This window comes from Lupinus angustifolius, chromosome LG17, assembly GCF_001865875.1.
Source record: "Lupinus angustifolius cultivar Tanjil chromosome LG17, LupAngTanjil_v1.0, whole genome shotgun sequence".
Taxonomy (NCBI): domain Eukaryota; kingdom Viridiplantae; phylum Streptophyta; class Magnoliopsida; order Fabales; family Fabaceae; genus Lupinus; species Lupinus angustifolius.
Genome location: NC_032025.1, coordinates 5,041,002 through 5,061,878, shown reverse-complemented (window position 1 = coordinate 5,061,878; position 20,877 = coordinate 5,041,002). Strand labels below are relative to the sequence as shown.

The window sequence follows — 20,877 nt, the reverse complement described above, 5'->3', positions numbered from 1 at the left end:
TCTTTGCACGAATTACTCCATGGAATTAACTACTCTTGACTTGCCTTGAATGAGTTGCACGAAATTCCCATGCCAGCTTTAATGGTGTTGACTGTAATTAATGCTCTTCAAAGAATCATTTATTCTGAAATTCAAATAAGACCAAGACAAATTAAAAGCTTGATTGAACCCTCTTAGGACGTAATAAATATGTCCTAGCCATCCTTAGAACATGGTCGTGCCCTACTTAAAAGGGTTGGGAATTATTTTCCCCACTTTGGCCCATATGCAAAGTCACATAATGAATGAAGTGAGGACTCCCTTGAATTGAACGTGGAGCATTCATCATGATCCAATTTTGGCTCATTTGGGTTCACATCAGGTTCCCTTAATTTTGCATGAGTTTCATGATTCAACCGTAGGAGGTCATTCAAGTTATTTCAGAACTTGGAAATGGATTTTAGCAACACTTTATTGGGAGGGAATGAAATCCTCCATAAAACAATATGTCCAACAATGTGAAGTATGCCAGAGGAATAAGTACCAGGCTCTAAGCCCCGGTGGGTTGCTAGAACCGCTGCCTATACCAACCCAGGTCTGGTCCGATATCTCCATGGATTTTGTGGGAGGGCTTCCGAAGGCAATGGGGAAAGACACCAACCTGGTTGTAGTTGATAGGATGACCAAGTACGCACACTTTATTCCTTTAGCACATCCCTACACAGCCAAGGATGTGGCTGAAATCTTTGTCCAAGAGGTGGTCAAGCTCCATGGATTTCCCTCCACTATAGTGTTCGACCGAGACAAAATTTTCTTGATCACTTTTTGGTCTGAATTGTTCAAATTGGCAGGTACAAAGCTTAAGTTTAGTTCAGCATACCATCCCCAAACGGTTGGTCAAACTGAAGTTGTTAATAGGTGCCTTGAGATCTACCTAAGATGCATTACAGGTCAAAAACCAAAAAAATGGCCCACTTGGATTGCATGGGCTGAATTTTGGTACAATACTAATTATCACTCTTCCATAAAATCTACCCATTTCGAAGCCTTGTATGGGAGGAAACCCCCCATTGTAATAAGGGGAGATGTGGGAATGACTGTACTTGATAAGGTGGCTCGCCTCACAACTGATAGAAATGTATGGCTTGAAGAACTCAAGGCTCAACTGGTTAAGGCTCAGAATTTGATGAGACAACAAGCAAATAAGAAAAGAAGGGACATTGAATTTGAAGTGGGAGACATGGTCTATCTGAAGATCCAACCATACAAGCTCAGAAACTTGGCCAAGAGAATGAATCAAAAACTCAGTCCTAGGTATTATGGTCCTTATGAGGTGATTGCAAAAATCAACCTAGTGGCATAGAAACTGCAGCTTCCAGAATCCAACAGAGTTCATCCGGTATTCCACATTTCCTTACTTAAAAAGTCAGTGAAGCCTACCATGCAGAGCCAGCCACTACCTCCTTTTTGAATGAAGAATGGGAGCTCAGGCCAGAACCTGAACAGGTGCAAGGTTACAGGCAAGGTCAACATGGTGAGCGTGAAGTCTTAATCAAATGGAAGGACGTGCCTAAGTTCGAAAATTCTTGGGAACAAGTGGACATGCTGAAAACACAATTTCCAGCTTTTATCCTTGAGGACAAGGATGTTGTTGAGGGGGGTAGTGATGATGCAGACCCCTTAATTAGGCCCAATAGACAGAACTATAGTGAAAGACCCAGGTTCACTAGAGTTTACGAAAAGGAGGCATAGTGGGGAATAGCATAACTTCCCACTATGGAAATAACTAACTAAGCAATTATGAAGGGGATTATATCCTGAGAATGGAGACAGAGTAAAGGGGGAATTAGTGGGACTGGGAGTTAGGAGTATCTAGCAACCTCACTGTTTGCCATAAATCTATATATATTATCTCTGTAATTTTCTTTCCTTCAAGCTGATTCTGAGTTACAGAATTTCAGCATATAAACCTATCTACTTTTGTTTTTCTTGTTCTATTAATATTCTGTTTCTGGTACCCATCATGGTCACCCTTTGTTATTTTTTTTGGGTAAGTGTAAAGAACGGTATGGCAATAACCAATTTTGTTTAGAGAAACCAACTCAACTAAGAAAAAAAATACTGCGAAAGATGACTAACTATATGAAAGTATTATGTAGACTAACAAGCAAAATTGCAAAATTATCTAGCTTTTGTTAGACAGAATAAAAATCCCAGTGCCACAACTCACATCAACAACCATCTTGTCAATTTCGCAAATGTCTATCTTTTCTACTGAATTATGTCTTGCTACTTCCCGCAGAACTCCACCATCTCCTCCGCCAATGACCAAAACCTAGCATAAAGTTAAAATGAGAAAAAAAAAAATTAATTCCATTCACTTAGAAAGTTAGAACAGGGAGAAGATGCTAATATTTCTAGAATTGTTTCAGCTTTTAATCGTCTAACATTTCATGCTCAAAATTGGTTCGAGTAAGTCATATTTTAAATTCCTTTTCCAGTTCCACAGGTGTGATCCTTCCTACTGTAATCAACATTTACCACTCTGCAGACTTCTCAGAAAAGCCAAAACAACCTTAACCAAAATGAAGCTATCATCTATGCTAAATATAAACCAGTGGTGCAGTAGAACTGTAGAAGTCCACATCAACATGTTGACAGACATGTTTTTCACAAATTATTCGAAGCGACACTCGACATACAATGATTAAAAACTATACACAGACTCAAAATTATCATGAAAAGTTTGTCAAAGTACAGAAATCAGCAACAAAACTGGCAACGTAGCATATACTAAATTCATGGAGGGATTCAACGTATCAAAATACCTTTTTGGGATTTGGAATCGAGCAAAGAGGAAGATGAGTGATCATCTCTTGGTAGGCACATTCATCTCTTTCAGTGAGCTGGATGACTCCATCCAAAACAAGAACCTTTCCATATGTTGATGACTGCAAAAGGATATCCCAACATACACAGTAAATAAAATCAGGGTCACGAAATAGGCAAAATAATACTTCAAAATTTACTTGAGCTAGATGTACCTGGAAGACCATGACATTCTGGTATTCAGACTTTCCTTCAAACAAAATCTTTTCCACCTTCAAGGAGTGTGCCTCCCCTGCCAAATTATTACAAAAGACAGTTATAAATGTTAATCAAAAAGCTGTATTACAATGTGTAAATATTTCCAACAACATTATGATTTATTCTGTTTTGTAGAAATTAGTGCCATAAAATGTTGACAAAGATATCTGTTGAAAGGACAACAAAAATTAGGCATACTTCTGTTACCGACATCAGATCCATCTTGAATGAAACTATAACAAGTGGACAAATAGAGCAAAGGTGATGGTCCTTGGACTGAGTATTAACATCCAAAATAATAGAAAATAGGAGAGTTGAAAAGAATTTTTCTCTTTGTGTGCATGCACGTGTAAGGGCGGAAACATGTGCTACAAAATTGCATGTCATTGATTTAAGAATACGTTATCATTTCTCATAAAATCAGAAAAATAAGAAGGGACGTCAAAAAAGGACAGGACAGGCTCCATCATCAAAGATAACAAATGTGTTTGATGCCTCAGATGAATTTCTAAAACCAGACAGTTAGAATCTAACTGCTCTACCATTGAGCTACATAAGAACAGACGGAAATAAATCTGAGTTCAATTCCCTCTTTGACGCTTCCGGCCAATATGAGATCAATGTTTCTCTCATAAATCATGTGAAGACTTTGTAGTGGCTCTATTCAATGTCTCATTTCATATGAAATCTTAAGTGTCTCTATTTCATTAAATTTGAAAGGTAAGTGCAGAACAAACAAAGAACAATATGTTATCATTAAAATGTTCGACTAGTAAGGGATTAATATAAATTTGAAAAACACACATATGTCATCTAGAAACCACTAGTTCCCCAAACTACAAAATACAAACAAACCACAAAACAAAAATAAAAAATAGTACAACAGTGCAAGAAAACTAAGCCTGAATTTTTCTAACAAAATCCACCATCAACTCTAAGTTCTAGCATAATTAAATGGAATCCCATGGGTGGCCAAGGGTAAGGTTAAAGTCAGTAAAAGCCCTTGCAGAGCTCAAAAACATTACTTTACATAGGTTTAGGGTCACCTTTACTGAATCCATGAAAACAAGGTCAATAACACTGGAACCAATAGTACTACAATGAAAATCATTGGAAAGACATAGAGACTATATGATTTCAGCCATGAACAAAAAACACTTTTGACAGAAATCAAGTCAAGCACCTAAAAACTACATTTCCAAAAAAATCATACTGATATTATATCATATAAAATGAATAAACAAATCTAAGTTTCTTCAGAATAGGTGGAATGGAACAGATAAAAGAACACGCTTTTGATTCCCTAAGTCTACAGAAACACCAAGTTAAGGATTTTAGTGTGTGAGTGACCAAACAGAAGAAAAAGAATAGATTTTTGAAAAGAGAAGGAGAAGGGTATTGAGAGAGAAAATGAACCAGGCCACATTGGGCTGATTTCAGAGAACCAGCCAGGAATAACAGAAGATATGCCATTTTCATTGTTTTCTTTGACTGGAAAATCAGTGGACTCAACTACGTTCTCTTCTGCCGCCATCTCTGCAACGTTGAACAAACGGTGTGGTTTTGATTTCGAGTATAGTAGGAGGCTAACTCACACTCTTTGCCCTTTACACCCTCTATTTATTTACTCATTTATATTTGTTAAGGACAAGAACATTCTAGCTAGGGGTGAGCCCCATTGGGATGAGTTAAGTTTGTCATTCCCATACCTTATAGGTATTGGTAGAGTCTTTTTTTTTTTTTTTTAACTCGGACTGGTTTTAGATTAGAAGTTAAATCGACCTTAAATATCGATCAGGTCAACTATTAAACCTGAATATAGATTCCATTAAAGATAATTCATATTTATTTTAGATAAAGTATTCCTAATATTATTTATTATTAATATTTAATTTGATATATATATATATTGTTGAGACAATACAAACATGATGAGTGATTGATCATGGGATGGGTTATGATGGGTGATGTTGGTCTCTACCTGACCATAAATATTGTATGAGTCTATTTTTTTAATCCCAAACTCGGTCTTAAACCCAATGAGACCTGACTCTATTTGTGTTCAATCATGATCAGACCGTACTAAGAGGGAATGTAGGATCTGGTATACTCATCCCTAGGATTGTAGTTTGTTAGTTAATTTTATCTAAATTATCTCTAGTTAACTCTTATTTAAGTTTATATCATAACATAGTTTGTTATCATTTTATTGTTTGTAATGATTTTTGCTTATATAATCAATTATTTGAACTAAAGTTTCTCCACTACTTTACCATTAACTTTCACAATATTATTGGAGAATCATTTACTTCATCATTTTTTATTTCAACCTTGAATAGAATTGTCTATATCATAGCATCCCATTATGTGGATGTACTATTTATTAATGGAAGGTTTTCATTTTTTTTATAAAGAAGATTATTGATGTATATATTATATTTCCCTTCCCAACAAAATATTGTTATCTGAATATTTGATTTAATATGGTACTTATTGATCCAATGAGAACTAATATAATGTAGATTCTTGGTGGGTTAACATCATAAATAGGATGTGAAAAGGAAGAGCTTGTCACAGATTTACTTGCAGTTCTAGCAGAGAAAATTGAAGGAACAACAACAATCCTTCATTGTGGAGCCTTGCATGCAGCTCTTGAAATTAGGATAAGGAATGAGCACTGCGTCCTTATTGCTTATAGTGACGACGCGTATTATCATAAAAAAATAGTTGGTCCAATCGAGTTTAATAACACTGCATTTATTGCAACTTAAACTGATACGTCAAGTTTATCCACCACTAAGTGTAGGTGAGCATAGAAGGAAATGAGCAGGTGTAGATAAGTTATAAAACATGGTGTGTGTAAATATGAGTAAGATAGTTGGGTTTTCCATAAATAAATGATCAACAATTAATCGGCCAAATAGAGAAAAACAATTCTATGCAAGTTTTATCAACTTCACTTAGATGACACTTTCAAAAAGTAAGATTCCCCTATTTGTGAACGAATTAGAAGTAGTACTTTCCTAACATCACAATCTGATGCTCCCTTAGTTTTCAACAAACATGTTTCAAAGGCCTTCTCAATAAATTCCATAAGCCAGTTTTCAGCTTCTGTGTCAATCTGCTTCCAAAGTTTCATTGTTGTACTTAAGTGGAGTGATGAATCAGCAAAGTGATACTACTATATGTTTTTTTGGTACTATCACCAAGAGTATCCTTTACTTTACGAGTAAAGAACTAATCTAGTTCAAGATGTATAGCTATGTCTTTCAACAAACATCTGCTCAAAAGAATCAAACCCTTAACTTTTTAATCAACATGAGGATCTCCTTTATTCCTACCAATACGTGATTTTGTAATAAAAGACATTATTCAATTTGTCATTATTATGACATAAAAGATTATTTAATGATTTTTTTTATAGAACACATGATTGATGTCCTAACCTAATGATTGCATCATAACATAAATCACAAAATAATTGATGATTCCATTCAATTTGATTGCGTTAAAAAGATTTTAAACAGATTTAAAATAAATTATGGGGCTCAGTCCTTGAGTTTAACAGTAACTTGGGACGTAAAATTGGTTAACTAGCCCCAATGATCGTTGAATAGTAGATGAGAGGTTGAAATTTGAAGATCGGGGAAACATGCAGATGGAAAATAAACTATAGGTTCTACTTTGAGTGTCCATATAAGCTATCCTACAAGTTATGTCATATGCTATCGGTGTGATTGATTAGAAAAATAGTTAATTATTAAATTTTTAACTACAATACAGTTTTCAATCAATCACAAAATGGTGGTACATGCAATGACACAAATTGTGGGACAATAAATATGCTCTTATTTGAATGATGATTTTAATCACTCTTCTACGTGTGATGCCAACTACTATCACCTCAACTAATAAATAGATACCAAAATTCAAGTGTACAAATGAAAAAACGTGTAAACATCAACAAGTTCAATAAGCCAATATGGTTGAGCAAGACCAAAAATGGCATCATATCATATTATAAACAACGTGATATAAGAAATACAATACACATTAAACATTTTTAGATTCATCTTTATAGAACCAGTTGTTCATACCAAAAAGCTAATCACTGTATTATGTATAGAAGATTTGCTTAATGATTGGGATTGAGATAGATAATCTGGCTCATAATAAGCCCAGAGGAAAATGTGCTCGAATTATAGGAGTGTACAAAAGTGATGAGCCATATAGAATCAATGGAGATTTATAATAGGAGTGACAAAAACAGGAGAGCACATCACATGATAACAATTTCAACTTCAAAGTTTCCTTACTCATTAAAAATAAAATCACTTTTAAAAATGTCATACATTTTACATGAAATTTTTTCTCACATTTAAGGATTACCCAATGGGAAAAGACTCATCTTTCCGAAAGCTCAACAGCTGAAACTCCTTGTAAACGGTAACCGGAGAATAAAGATAAATTAATCAAATTACATTATTAAACATAGTACCTACTAGAAACAAGTATTGAAACAAAACCTACACCTAATGGTATCTTTTTTTTTTTTTTTTAACTCGGACTGGTTTTAGATTAGAAGTTAAATCGACCTTAAATATCGATCAGGTCAACTATTAAACCTGAATATAGATTCCATTAAAGATAATTCATATTTATTTTAGATAAAGTATTCCTAATATTATTTATTATTAATATTTAATTTGATATATATATATATTGTTGAGACAATACAAACATGATGAGTGATTGATCATGGGATGGGTTATGATGGGTGATGTTGGTCTCTACCTGACCATAAATATTGTATGAGTCTATTTTTTTAATCCCAAACTCGGTCTTAAACCCAATGAGACCTGACTCTATTTGTGTTCAATCATGATCAGACCGTACTAAGAGGGAATGTAGGATCTGGTATACTCATCCCTAGGATTGTAGTTTGTTAGTTAATTTTATCTAAATTATCTCTAGTTAACTCTTATTTAAGTTTATATCATAACATAGTTTGTTATCATTTTATTGTTTGTAATGATTTTTGCTTATATAATCAATTATTTGAACTAAAGTTTCTCCACTACTTTACCATTAACTTTCACAATATTATTGGAGAATCATTTACTTCATCATTTTTTATTTCAACCTTGAATAGAATTGTCTATATCATAGCATCCCATTATGTGGATGTACTATTTATTAATGGAAGGTTTTCATTTTTTTTATAAAGAAGATTATTGATGTATATATTATATTTCCCTTCCCAACAAAATATTGTTATCTGAATATTTGATTTAATATGGTACTTATTGATCCAATGAGAACTAATATAATGTAGATTCTTGGTGGGTTAACATCATAAATAGGATGTGAAAAGGAAGAGCTTGTCACAGATTTACTTGCAGTTCTAGCAGAGAAAATTGAAGGAACAACAACAATCCTTCATTGTGGAGCCTTGCATGCAGCTCTTGAAATTAGGATAAGGAATGAGCACTGCGTCCTTATTGCTTATAGTGACGACGCGTATTATCATAAAAAAATAGTTGGTCCAATCGAGTTTAATAACACTGCATTTATTGCAACTTAAACTGATACGTCAAGTTTATCCACCACTAAGTGTAGGTGAGCATAGAAGGAAATGAGCAGGTGTAGATAAGTTATAAAACATGGTGTGTGTAAATATGAGTAAGATAGTTGGGTTTTCCATAAATAAATGATCAACAATTAATCGGCCAAATAGAGAAAAACAATTCTATGCAAGTTTTATCAACTTCACTTAGATGACACTTTCAAAAAGTAAGATTCCCCTATTTGTGAACGAATTAGAAGTAGTACTTTCCTAACATCACAATCTGATGCTCCCTTAGTTTTCAACAAACATGTTTCAAAGGCCTTCTCAATAAATTCCATAAGCCAGTTTTCAGCTTCTGTGTCAATCTGCTTCCAAAGTTTCATTGTTGTACTTAAGTGGAGTGATGAATCAGCAAAGTGATACTACTATATGTTTTTTTGGTACTATCACCAAGAGTATCCTTTACTTTACGAGTAAAGAACTAATCTAGTTCAAGATGTATAGCTATGTCTTTCAACAAACATCTGCTCAAAAGAATCAAACCCTTAACTTTTTAATCAACATGAGGATCTCCTTTATTCCTACCAATACGTGATTTTGTAATAAAAGACATTATTCAATTTGTCATTATTATGACATAAAAGATTATTTAATGATTTTTTTTATAGAACACATGATTGATGTCCTAACCTAATGATTGCATCATAACATAAATCACAAAATAATTGATGATTCCATTCAATTTGATTGCGTTAAAAAGATTTTAAACAGATTTAAAATAAATTATGGGGCTCAGTCCTTGAGTTTAACAGTAACTTGGGACGTAAAATTGGTTAACTAGCCCCAATGATCGTTGAATAGTAGATGAGAGGTTGAAATTTGAAGATCGGGGAAACATGCAGATGGAAAATAAACTATAGGTTCTACTTTGAGTGTCCATATAAGCTATCCTACAAGTTATGTCATATGCTATCGGTGTGATTGATTAGAAAAATAGTTAATTATTAAATTTTTAACTACAATACAGTTTTCAATCAATCACAAAATGGTGGTACATGCAATGACACAAATTGTGGGACAATAAATATGCTCTTATTTGAATGATGATTTTAATCACTCTTCTACGTGTGATGCCAACTACTATCACCTCAACTAATAAATAGATACCAAAATTCAAGTGTACAAATGAAAAAACGTGTAAACATCAACAAGTTCAATAAGCCAATATGGTTGAGCAAGACCAAAAATGGCATCATATCATATTATAAACAACGTGATATAAGAAATACAATACACATTAAACATTTTTAGATTCATCTTTATAGAACCAGTTGTTCATACCAAAAAGCTAATCACTGTATTATGTATAGAAGATTTGCTTAATGATTGGGATTGAGATAGATAATCTGGCTCATAATAAGCCCAGAGGAAAATGTGCTCGAATTATAGGAGTGTACAAAAGTGATGAGCCATATAGAATCAATGGAGATTTATAATAGGAGTGACAAAAACAGGAGAGCACATCACATGATAACAATTTCAACTTCAAAGTTTCCTTACTCATTAAAAATAAAATCACTTTTAAAAATGTCATACATTTTACATGAAATTTTTTCTCACATTTAAGGATTACCCAATGGGAAAAGACTCATCTTTCCGAAAGCTCAACAGCTGAAACTCCTTGTAAACGGTAACCGGAGAATAAAGATAAATTAATCAAATTACATTATTAAACATAGTACCTACTAGAAACAAGTATTGAAACAAAACCTACACCTAATGGTATCTGGTTGGTCTAAATGCAAGATACCATAGGCTGATAGGCATGATGCTATAGAGGTGTTGCAAAACCTGTCACAATATAAACAAAGAAAATATCAGGGTTTGTGAGCGTTAAAAGAGAAGGGTTTCTTAGGTATCCACAGCTTTTTGTTGACAAGTTTGAATTTAATCATTAGATTCTGCATTCAAATTCATCCAACAGTTATTCATTGGTCAAGAATACTGCAAGCCAGGAAGGGGTAACAGTGATGTAGAATTGAGTGGAATGCGCCCAACGCGAATTAAGTGGAATGCGCCCAACGCAATCAGGACAAACCAATCAATATACTGATGAATAGACAAAATCCAATGAAGATACTTAAAATGAATTTTTTTTCATGCAAGATTACAATTGAAGACTTCAAAGTGCAAGAATCCTATATTACCTCAAAGGGCAACACAAACAAAACCGCTAAGTATCAATAGGCTTGTGCCTACATTTTGTTTCCCTTGTTTGTAATCACCAAACTAACATATGTATAGGAATGTGGCATGCCTATGATCTAGTTGGGGGAGGAAACAACATTATCACTGACAATTATTGAATTAAAATTCTATTATTTAGCAATTAGAGCTACTATAACCATATTAAGGCAAAAGGAAAAGCTACAAATGATAGAAAATAAATACTACAACAACAAAAGGGATGAAGTTATGACCCCTTTTATCCCAAAACATAAAATTATAGATTATAGGGTATTGATAACTGAAATGAAAAGGGCAAAAGATAGTTATTATAAACTTAAGAAAAAACTTGCATAGGCACTTGTCTAATAAACACAATCTATCGAATGCTTCCACTTCATTAAAATAACATTTAAAAAAAGATAACAAAATCCTTATAACAACTATTTTTAATGACATGAAACTATTCGATTAGTTGTTCCTTATAGGCACTTTATACAAGTTTATTTGGATAAACTTATGTACAAGATAATTCAACAAATAACAATAGAGTACATAAAAATCAGGATGAAATAAGAAAGGAACCTTCTGAGAGACAACCCCAATTGCTATTGTGTAAAGACAGCAGAGAAGTGAACAAAGCAGAGGCAGTAACACTATGCAATGGTGTCAAAGACACTTGTACACTAGCCAATTGCACCGGAAGCCTAAGAAAATCAACAACATACAATTACCCAGATGCATAAAAATAAAGTTATCAAATTTAATAATGCAGAACAAATCAGAAGGAACCATTTACTGGTATTATACTTCTACATAGAGTGTCGTGAAAAGGGGTTAAGGAATGAGGGAGAAAATGGTGATGTAGTGAAAAAGGAGTGAACTTTACCATGAAAATGAGAGGGAACGCTTCTGGGTAGAAACTTTAGGAGAAGAAGGTAGGGAATTGAATTTAGAAGCATATGAAGCAGAAGGTGAAGATTGACGAGAGAAAAGGGTTCTTGTAGAAGACGAAGCTGCTTGGAGAGTTTTCCTAACACAATTAGCCGTCACCATTTTGTTGAATTCTCAGAACCCAACAAAACTCTCTCTCACTCACTTTGCAAGTTGCAGTGATGAAAGAGAATCACCAAACAAGGGCTTCTTTGTGAGTTTGGGTTTAAGCAAATGGATATATATTCTAGAGGGCCTTTTGCAATCTTAATTTGGGCCTCAAATATTTAGAGTTTCATGACCCAGAAAAACTTTTAAAAATAAGCTAAATGTTTTAGAGAATATTAATCCGTGTAAGGTTCCAAGATAGAAAAATACCACTTGTCCTGAGATTTACTAGGAGTGATAGAGTTTAAGGGTTTGTTTGCGAGTTGAATAAATAGCAAGGGAAGGCTACAAGTATATTTCATGACTCTTAAACCTTTTATTTTTTTTCTTTCCGTCTAAAGTCCAACTCGCAAACAAATCAGTACAAGGTTTCAGGGATAAAAAAACAAAAGTGGTTTTAGTTTTAGTAGGAGGTGTGGTGAGCAGATTGAAAAGCTATGATTTCTTCTACTTGAGGTTTTATTTTTATCCGGAAATGTTTGTATTAAGAACCTTAAACTCTATCACCGAGGCTCCACTCTACTTAAACACTATGTTAATAACATGCATATTGTGTTATTCAGGCTGCTCATACAGCATGGTCAACATAATATATGAGAGTTTGATTAATCTTCACGAATGAACAAAAGACAATTTTTTTGAAGTATTCATTGAACAAAGACTAGTTTTGTGCTAATTTTGCTAAACAATTGCTATGCCAAGTACTCATACATAGCTTACACAAGTTCAGTAACATACTAGCGAGTTGCAATAAACGATCATTTTGAAGCAAAAATCAATGAATAATGGAAAATTTGTAGGATCAAACGCTTAGAAATTAGAAGGATTTAGTTTTATTTTCTTAATGCTTCTTTTTTTATAAGCTTTTTCTTAAAGCTTCTGATTCTTGTAGTTTCCTTTAACTGTATGAAGCTTAAGAAACTGTACTCTTACAAGTCTCATGGGCCTTAATGTTAAGGTCAGCGAGTCTTAAGAAGCAGTTAAACAAATCAAATAAAACCAACAAAACCTTGTATAAACCATTTGCTTTTTGATGTTGCAATTGAGTTGTAGTTCCTTTTTTTACAATAGGTAAAATCAAACTATTGCTTCATGCCATTTCATACTAACACATTTAAGCCTCGTTTGGTGGATACAATATAGTAATATATCATATCTTGTTACAATCTAGAGTTTGGTGAGCCAACATGATAAGATACTAATATTCCATTGACTTATCATGTTTACCTAATGGTTCTTTATCCTATCGGACAGATGAGTTAGGGGAAAAACATGAAAGGATAACACATTTTTGCCTTCATGCTTTTACACGTAAACATCACTGCCATTATCAACATATTACCCGACCGCCACCATCACCACATCAATGCACTCATTATCGAATGCTCACCAAGCACCGGATATGATAAGAGTTTATCCTACACATACTATCTAGCTTGCTATCCTTTTCTATCTTTGTTGTATCTTGGTCACCAAAACACACTTAGTATAACTAAGTTGCCAATGCTTTAAATGAACAGGTTTATCTTGGGACAGTATGAAGTAGGGCATGACATGGTTTGCTTAGACCACAAGCCCAAGAACAATCACTTTGTGCGGGACTTACTTTTTTCTTGTCATCGTATTGAAAGAATGTCTCATGGAGACAACAGCAAAAGACTACCTCAGAGTCTACACTGCACTGTTAATGAAATTCTACACTCTTCACTCAATTTGGCACTATTAGTGGGTATCACTCACTATCAATCTTGATGAAACAAACACATACGATAAAACAGTACTATTAGTGAACAATAGTGTTGGAGATGTCTAAAAATTGATCCACATGTGCATAACAAATGATGGAATACAGAATATCAGTTGAGTCATCAGTCAAATGAAAACTAAAAATAATATTTTCATTTATTATGAAGGGTATTCTTCCTTTTTGCACTTGACAGATTAATTTTTCTAAACTAACTGAAGATGTTATTGTTAATGCAGGATTTTATTTCCATACCTATCTTTTGAGATAAATATACTTTTTGCTAAAAATGATTCAGATTCTACTAGTACTAGACATCAGACCATGATAAAGACTGAGAGTACACATGGGAACATATCAAGTATGAACACTCACCTTCCATATATAATATTCTGATAAATATAATACATGGTAAATGAAGATTCACATCATCCAAAACTAAACAGATACTAAAACAAAAAACATGATCTGTAAGCCAATTTCTTTTATTTCTTCTTCCACTTACAAGATCCACCAAGTGTGCTGCAAAGTAAGAAGCAACTGTTGGTACTATTGGCTTCCCAAATCTCTATTCCTAAGGTGAATTGCCACAACCAGATGTCCCATTGACAAGATTAGATTTCTTTCTTTGATTTGTTTTTTATTCTCATTATAACACATCACATATTCCAGACAGTCCCAGTAACTCATTCCACAACGTTCACTAGTTCGTACTCGATCAGGGACAAGTTATTATCTTCCTTGACAGTGAAACTAGCAGGTTCAGTGACTTCAACGCGACCCCATTTGTCCACAGCAAGCCTCATTGATCCCTTGAACATGTCAATCTTGGCATTGCGCAGGACAACAGTTGTTCCATCTTTCAACAAATCCACTGAACAGAAGCAAAATTGGAATCACATGACATTGTTTAGCATTTAACTGTATATATCAGCATGTTCAGCAATACTGCTAAACATTAGACATTGGGACAGATAAATTTTCAACTCATCCATGGGCAATAAGTCGATAAGACAAAATGAGGTCATGTGTATAAACAAATGCACTCAAAGTATAATTAAGTTGGGAGAATTACAATATACAAGTTATTGGGAATTTTTTAACAAATATGTATTGATTTAAGTGAATTCATGATTAATCCATTAAGTACTTTCTGAGCACTCCAAACCACACAATAAAGACAAATGGTCCAATAACAAAATAGAGATCTCATAAGCATTTGGCGAATCAAATACATTACAGTTCTAGAGATCTCATAAGCATTTAGTGAATCAAATGATTCAGAAAGGTAGCTGGATAATATAAAGACCAAAATGGACAGACATTGTAATATAAATTACAGATACCCACACTATTAACAAAATAAAACACTTGATTCATAAATCATAACACATCGACAAACAAAAGACGGGAAGTAACACATATCAGAAAATAAATGACATGCACACACAATGGAGAAACAATGCACTCGACACATGAAACGTGAATCCTCCATGTGGAAAAATAACATTAGAACCCTTTTCCCCAGAAAAAATAATCCAATAAGAATGAAAAAAACAGTAAGGAATACTTGTATCCGGTCAGCTTCACAAAACTATCAAAAACATGCATACCTTGATCATTTCTCGCAGTGAATATGATCAATCCAGTCTCATCACCAACTAAACATTCAGCAAGTCGCATTTGACGGGGTTGAGGACCATCAGGACGACCTTTCTGCAACACAATCTTAGCATTGACAACCTTCACAGTTAAAGTGTGTCCACTGGTCCCGGGTCGAAGCTGATCGACCTTGGTAAACACTGGCTTCCTCAATCCTTGATTTGAATCTGCCATATTTAAAATCCTACAAAACCACAAGAAGTGACACTAAAACATCAGACAAAAGAGTAGCACTGAACCACTAACCCGTATTATAAAAATTTAATGTGTAGCTCAAAATCAAAGCTTGATGCATCATTCCTCCTTGCACCACAGAAAGGAAAATGAACCCACACAAAAAAGGATACACATCAATGTCCTTGAATTATTTATGCAAAAAAATGCAGCCAATAAAAATCTCGTTTTAACCAATATAACTAAAATACAAGCAAACAAAATTTTGAGCTTAAAGGGGTACAAAAGTTTTGAGCTTTTCATTATCCCAATATCAAAATTAGAGAAATAAACAACAATGATAATAAAAACAGCAACAAGGGAAAGGTTATCATGAGATCTAAACTATTGCCAACTTATCATTCCATCAAACATAATTAAGAAAATTTCGAATACAAAACAAACCAGGGCAAATTGATTCAACAAAAAAGAACAAGTACGAATGCATGCATATAAATCGAAGAGTGAGAAGGAGAAGAATTCGTGAAATCAACCTCGAAATGGAGCCTAAAGACGCTGAAAGGAAAAGAGATCTGAAGTTGAAACTGATATCAAAACGCGAAGCCAAACGAGATCGGCTTTTAAGCGTGGTGCTTTTTTCCACTTAAGTTAAATTACTTTTGATTTTTTAGGTTTTAATTTGTTTCTTTTTAAGAATAAAAAATAGCAATTTAGTCCTCTAATTGTTCCATGTTTGTTAATTTACCTTTATGCTATATCAATATTAAATATTCACCGAAATATACCAAAGTTTGGAAAAGGTTTTGTTTAGGTGTTCGAAAATTGAAGATATTGTTGTTTCTTGCTCTTCTTCATCATCATAAATCCTTCTCCTATTCTCCTTCCATCACTAATGCAATCACCCATTTATTCTTGTGAGTAGCTTCATGTGGATTAATTCTTGGTGGATTCTAATTTGTGAATTCGTTAGATTAAAAAGTTTGAATATGAGGAACCCGCTTGATAAAATTAGGAAGTCTTTTTGTTTGTGTACGACTTTTGTAAATGAGTTTTTTTAAACACAAAAATTGTGGAATAGAGAGAAGACTCCACAATGTTAAAGATTTCATACCTAGAAGTACTAGAGTGGATTTACAACTTCACAATGTTAATAATTTCATGCATAGAAGTCATGGTAGTGATATACATCTTTGATTGCCAATACAACTTTGGTATAAATTTGGTGACAATGACCAGAAGTCAGTATAGAAAAAACCAACTTCTACAAGCATTCTAAAATAATGCCTAGAAGTCACTCATGGCTAACCCAACTCTATAATTTTTTGTATATTTTATACACAAGTCTTAAATTTCATTCACCACTAAAAAAAATTATTTTCCAAGAAAAACGTTAATCAATAACAAAATGAAAGGACAATATTAATGTCTATTTAATCAGAAATACTAACAAAGCAATTAAATTTTAAATATAAGTAATATAAATAAATGTTAAATAATGAATTGAGTATGTATAAATACTGACATTACATAAGTATTATATTCTTTTTATGATGAGTCATAATTATATTGCTTCCAAGAAAGATTATTTTTTAAAAAGACAAAATAAATAATCAAATACAACCCAACCTCATTTTGTGTTGGCCTATGTAACTTCAGTTGTATATTGTGTTACCAACTAAGTGATGCATCCAGACAAGTGTTAAATACAAGCTTGTGTTACTATATTATGTATTACAAAGGTACCGTGTCTTGTATATTTTTTGAAATATTATATTGTATCCAACAAGAGAATCGATATTGATGTTTCATAGTTTGCAATAATTAAAATAAGAATGGTCAGTTTTCTTTATACACTAATCATAATCAAATGTTTGACATATTTGTATTCCATTAAAATAATAAGACAGGTGATGAGCATGGTGAGCAAACTACTGTTTAAAATTAATTAAAATTAAAGATTAATATTCCATTAAAATTAATTTTCATTTAAAGAAATACTGTTTAAAATCTTTAAATTATATTATAAAATTCTACTGGCCAGAATAATTTTTTAAAGATTAATAGTTAATTGTATATTTTTCATCTGTGAGTCATGCATAAGTAACTATTATAATACTTGGAATTTAGATTAAACTATTTTTTAATAATAAATAAGTATTTAACATGTGAAAACATTATTATACAAAAGTATAAGGATTTAAAATGTAGCATAGTTAATATAAATTTTTTTACGCTATCAACATATTATTTATTATTGATTTATAATATTTTTATTTTGTTTGATAATTATTATTAATTTATAATATTTTTATTTTGTTTGATAATTAATAATGGTTAGCACATAAATAATGTATGAATTTATTGATAGTACATAGTATTGAATAACATTAACATATTGTTTGAAACTTGGAAAACTTCTGTAGCCATTTTCTTTGTAGCTTGTATAAGAATTTGGAGATATTATTGAACAGCTTAATCATTACACTCACGTACGATGGGACTACACTGGTAGCTATACAGAAAAATTTCAAAATTTTGAATGGTATAAAAATGACAAATGTTCTCCACCACAAGAGATTGGTTCTGCAACATTCATTGTTTTGTCCATTTCACGATCATTGTTGTTTCCCATCACACCACGCCACACAGAGTGGATCCACATACGATTTGGACACCTCATACATGCATATTAATTCTGTTTCTAGGTCAAGTGGTTAGGAGATTTGGAAATCAAAATTGTTTTCTTACAACCTAACAATGTGTTTTTATCTTATTTTTTAGTTGATGGTAACATTTATGTATTATTAATTTAAAAATATATATATTATTAATATATTATTTATCATTTATTTATTAATAATAATTAAATATGAATAATATATGATACGTTATTGGTATACAAAATTCATATGCATTATTTTTTCTCTTCTGTTTATGTTTGCTAGTGTATATACTTAACTTGTGTATTCATATCACAACATCTGTCATCCGCATACAGGATAATTAAATTCTCCATTATTTTAAAATCATCCTATTTCTACGTTACATTTCTGGTCTATGACAAGTAACGTTGGCATCAAATTTTACCTTTAATAAGTTAAACATATATAGCATGGTGGAGTTTGGGTTTCATTTGTTAGCATGTTTAAAAAATTTTGAAGCCCAATCTGATATGTTTAAAAGTCTAACATAACATGTTGGTTTTCTCATATATAAGATTGTCATGACTCATGAAATAGTTAACCATATATATATATTTAAATGAGCTAATAGACATAGTTTTGGTTAGGTCATTTAACTCTAATAATTAAAATATATTTTTTATATTTATTTTTATTCTGAAATTAGATACGTAATAATATTACTTATTTTAAAATAATATAATTTCAACATTATTATATAACATATTAATTTTAATATGCCTTTGTTAAATTAAATATGTTTTTATAAAAAGTCCAAACATATTCACAAAAAAGTTTGGCATGATCTAATCAAGTAATAAGCCCCTAATAAACAATATCACAATAAACAATATCACATGTTTTCACCAGCAACCTTTGTTTTTTCGGATTGTACTCATGTTAATATATTAATAACAAATTGTACTGATCATATACTAATAATAAGTATGACACTAGCTAGATTTATAAACGGTTTAGAATATTATAATCTCATTATAAACCAATGTCACAACACCAAAAGAAGAATTGATCTCTTTGTTAATCACCCGTAATGTATAACTGCAACGGATTCATAATTTCTTAGCTTAGAATGTAACACACGAATGGACTTTTATTTATTTTCTTTTGATTAGATGGACTATTGTTTTTATAATATTATAATAATATTATTATTAATAATATAATTATAGATATTATCATTTTTTACTTCGAATAATGTAACACATGAATGGACTACTATTATTTAATCATAGAAATCACTAGATATTAAAACCAAGTTTTGATCTTGCAAAAACTGGAAGACTAAAATTAAATATCACTAGATATTTGTAACCAACAAAGAAAACATGAGAAGATGTATTTACATCACAGCAAGCAAAAATCTCAAGTTAGGTAGGTATTTTTCAAACATGTAGAATAATTAAAAAATGAAAAATATTTTGTAGTTCAATCAAACGACGCTGTCGTATGAACCAGAAGATGTCAATAAGGATGAACATTTCGGCTGAAACCATTGGCATTTGCGAAGAACCCAAACAAATCTTGCTTATACGGCAAGTAAGACTTATGTTTCTCATTTTCCTTCTTCGCTCTATACATCACGTAATTTTTCTCATGCGCCGACGACGACGTCGTTTTCCCCTTCACCTTCTTCACCATAACATTTCTCACCTCGCCGGAGTTCGCCTTCTCAGCCTTTGCCGGCGGCGGATGGATAAATACAAAAGTATCCTTTCCGTCGCTGTTGCTTCGTAGCATATGTTCCTTGAACCTCCACAGCTTCGAGAATCCTGTCGAGTTGCTCTTCACCGCCGATTTCGGCGTCCACTCGCAGTATGAATTCGCCGTCGTTGGTAGCTCCGATCCTGATTTTGAACTCTCAGCCGCCGTCGACAACGGAGAACTATCCATTTTCTGAACGAATACTTTCTTGATCTGTGATTGGTTACCGGAGGCACAGTCGTAATCGTCAGTGAAGAGAAGATTTTGATTGAAGACAGGGAACACCGGCCGAATCTGGCCGTTCTCGAATGCATCATCGGCGGAGATTGGAGAACCGTCGGGACTAGTGAACATGAAGGTAAACTCTTCTTCTTCGTCTTCCTCTTCTTCTTGTTCACGATTCTCACTGTCTTCGTTATCATCTTGAACTCTGAGTTTGGCCATAAAGTCATGTTCGAATTTTCCAGAAGCTTCAGCGAACTCGTCTGAAACGTTTTGCATTGTTCTTGTTCTTATGGTTCTGTTTTTTAATGGTTTGTGTTTATATGTGTGTGAGTTTTGTAGAGTTTTGTAAAGTTTTGGAGCTTATGGTTGGGTTTTAAAGGAAAGTAGTTGAATATCTTAATAAGAAGTTGAGAATGGTTTGGTTTTCATACTTGGGGGACACACTTAAATTAAAATACTATGATCCTTTGATTTTTTATTTTATATTTTTATTATAAGTTTAATATATATTGTTAATATAAAAATTTATATATAATCAAGGCGATTAAAACATTATATATTCTTCATTTAATATTAATCTTTTTTGGAAAGTCGATAATAATTAAATATGAATGATAATGATAATATATAAAATTGATATAATATTTTTCAGTTCACACGCTGCACGTGTTTACCTATACACGCGGAGCCTCACGTAGTAACTGCGT

At 32.7% G+C, this 20,877-nt stretch overlaps 4 protein-coding genes across 8 annotated transcripts in view; all 4 read right to left on the bottom strand.

The window, feature by feature from the left end:
- The window catches only part of LOC109330471 (spermidine synthase 1), a 10,304-nt gene extending 5,617 nt beyond the window's left edge, over nt 1-4,687 (bottom strand). The window contains exons 1-4 of one of the 3 annotated variants that reach the window (XM_019564661.1): nt 4,483-4,687; nt 3,024-3,100; nt 2,808-2,930; nt 2,210-2,314 (exon numbers count right to left, since the gene is read on the bottom strand). In XM_019564661.1, coding sequence (XP_019420206.1) covers nt 2,210-2,314; nt 2,808-2,930; nt 3,024-3,100; nt 4,483-4,600 — 423 coding nt within the window. In that variant the 5' untranslated portion in view covers nt 4,601-4,687. The remainder of the gene's footprint in view (nt 1-2,209; nt 2,315-2,807; nt 2,931-3,023; nt 3,101-4,482) is intronic. The other 2 variants (XM_019564660.1, XM_019564659.1) reach the window with 2 other exon arrangements.
- Nucleotides 7,325-12,003, bottom strand: LOC109330628. Of its 3 annotated transcripts, none has more exons than XR_002105695.1 (4): nt 11,751-12,003; nt 11,447-11,568; nt 10,412-10,486; nt 7,325-7,602 (listed from the first exon to the last, which is right to left on the bottom strand). XR_002105695.1 is itself a non-coding variant. In XM_019564881.1 (3 exons), exons 1-3 carry the CDS (start codon nt 11,915-11,917, stop codon nt 10,467-10,469), a joined length of 309 nt encoding a protein of 102 aa, XP_019420426.1. In that variant the 5' UTR covers nt 11,918-12,001; the 3' UTR covers nt 10,138-10,466. The 3 variants fall into 3 exon arrangements, 1 of the variants encoding a protein (XP_019420426.1); XR_002105696.1 differs by having other exon boundaries at nt 7,325-7,598; XM_019564881.1 differs by lacking the exon at nt 7,325-7,602 and having other exon boundaries at nt 10,138-10,486; nt 11,751-12,001.
- Nucleotides 14,015-16,126, bottom strand: LOC109331913 (uncharacterized protein At4g28440-like). Its single transcript, XM_019566708.1, has 3 exons — nt 16,076-16,126; nt 15,320-15,552; nt 14,015-14,580 (listed from the first exon to the last, which is right to left on the bottom strand). The coding sequence occupies exons 2-3, from the start codon at nt 15,540-15,542 to the stop codon at nt 14,393-14,395; spliced, it is 411 nt and encodes a 136-aa protein (XP_019422253.1). The 5' UTR covers nt 15,543-15,552; nt 16,076-16,126; the 3' UTR covers nt 14,015-14,392.
- LOC109330591 lies at nt 19,655-20,593 on the bottom strand. The gene has a single exon (XM_019564832.1). The coding sequence runs from the start codon at nt 20,444-20,446 to the stop codon at nt 19,706-19,708; it is 741 nt and encodes a 246-aa protein (XP_019420377.1). The 5' UTR covers nt 20,447-20,593; the 3' UTR covers nt 19,655-19,705.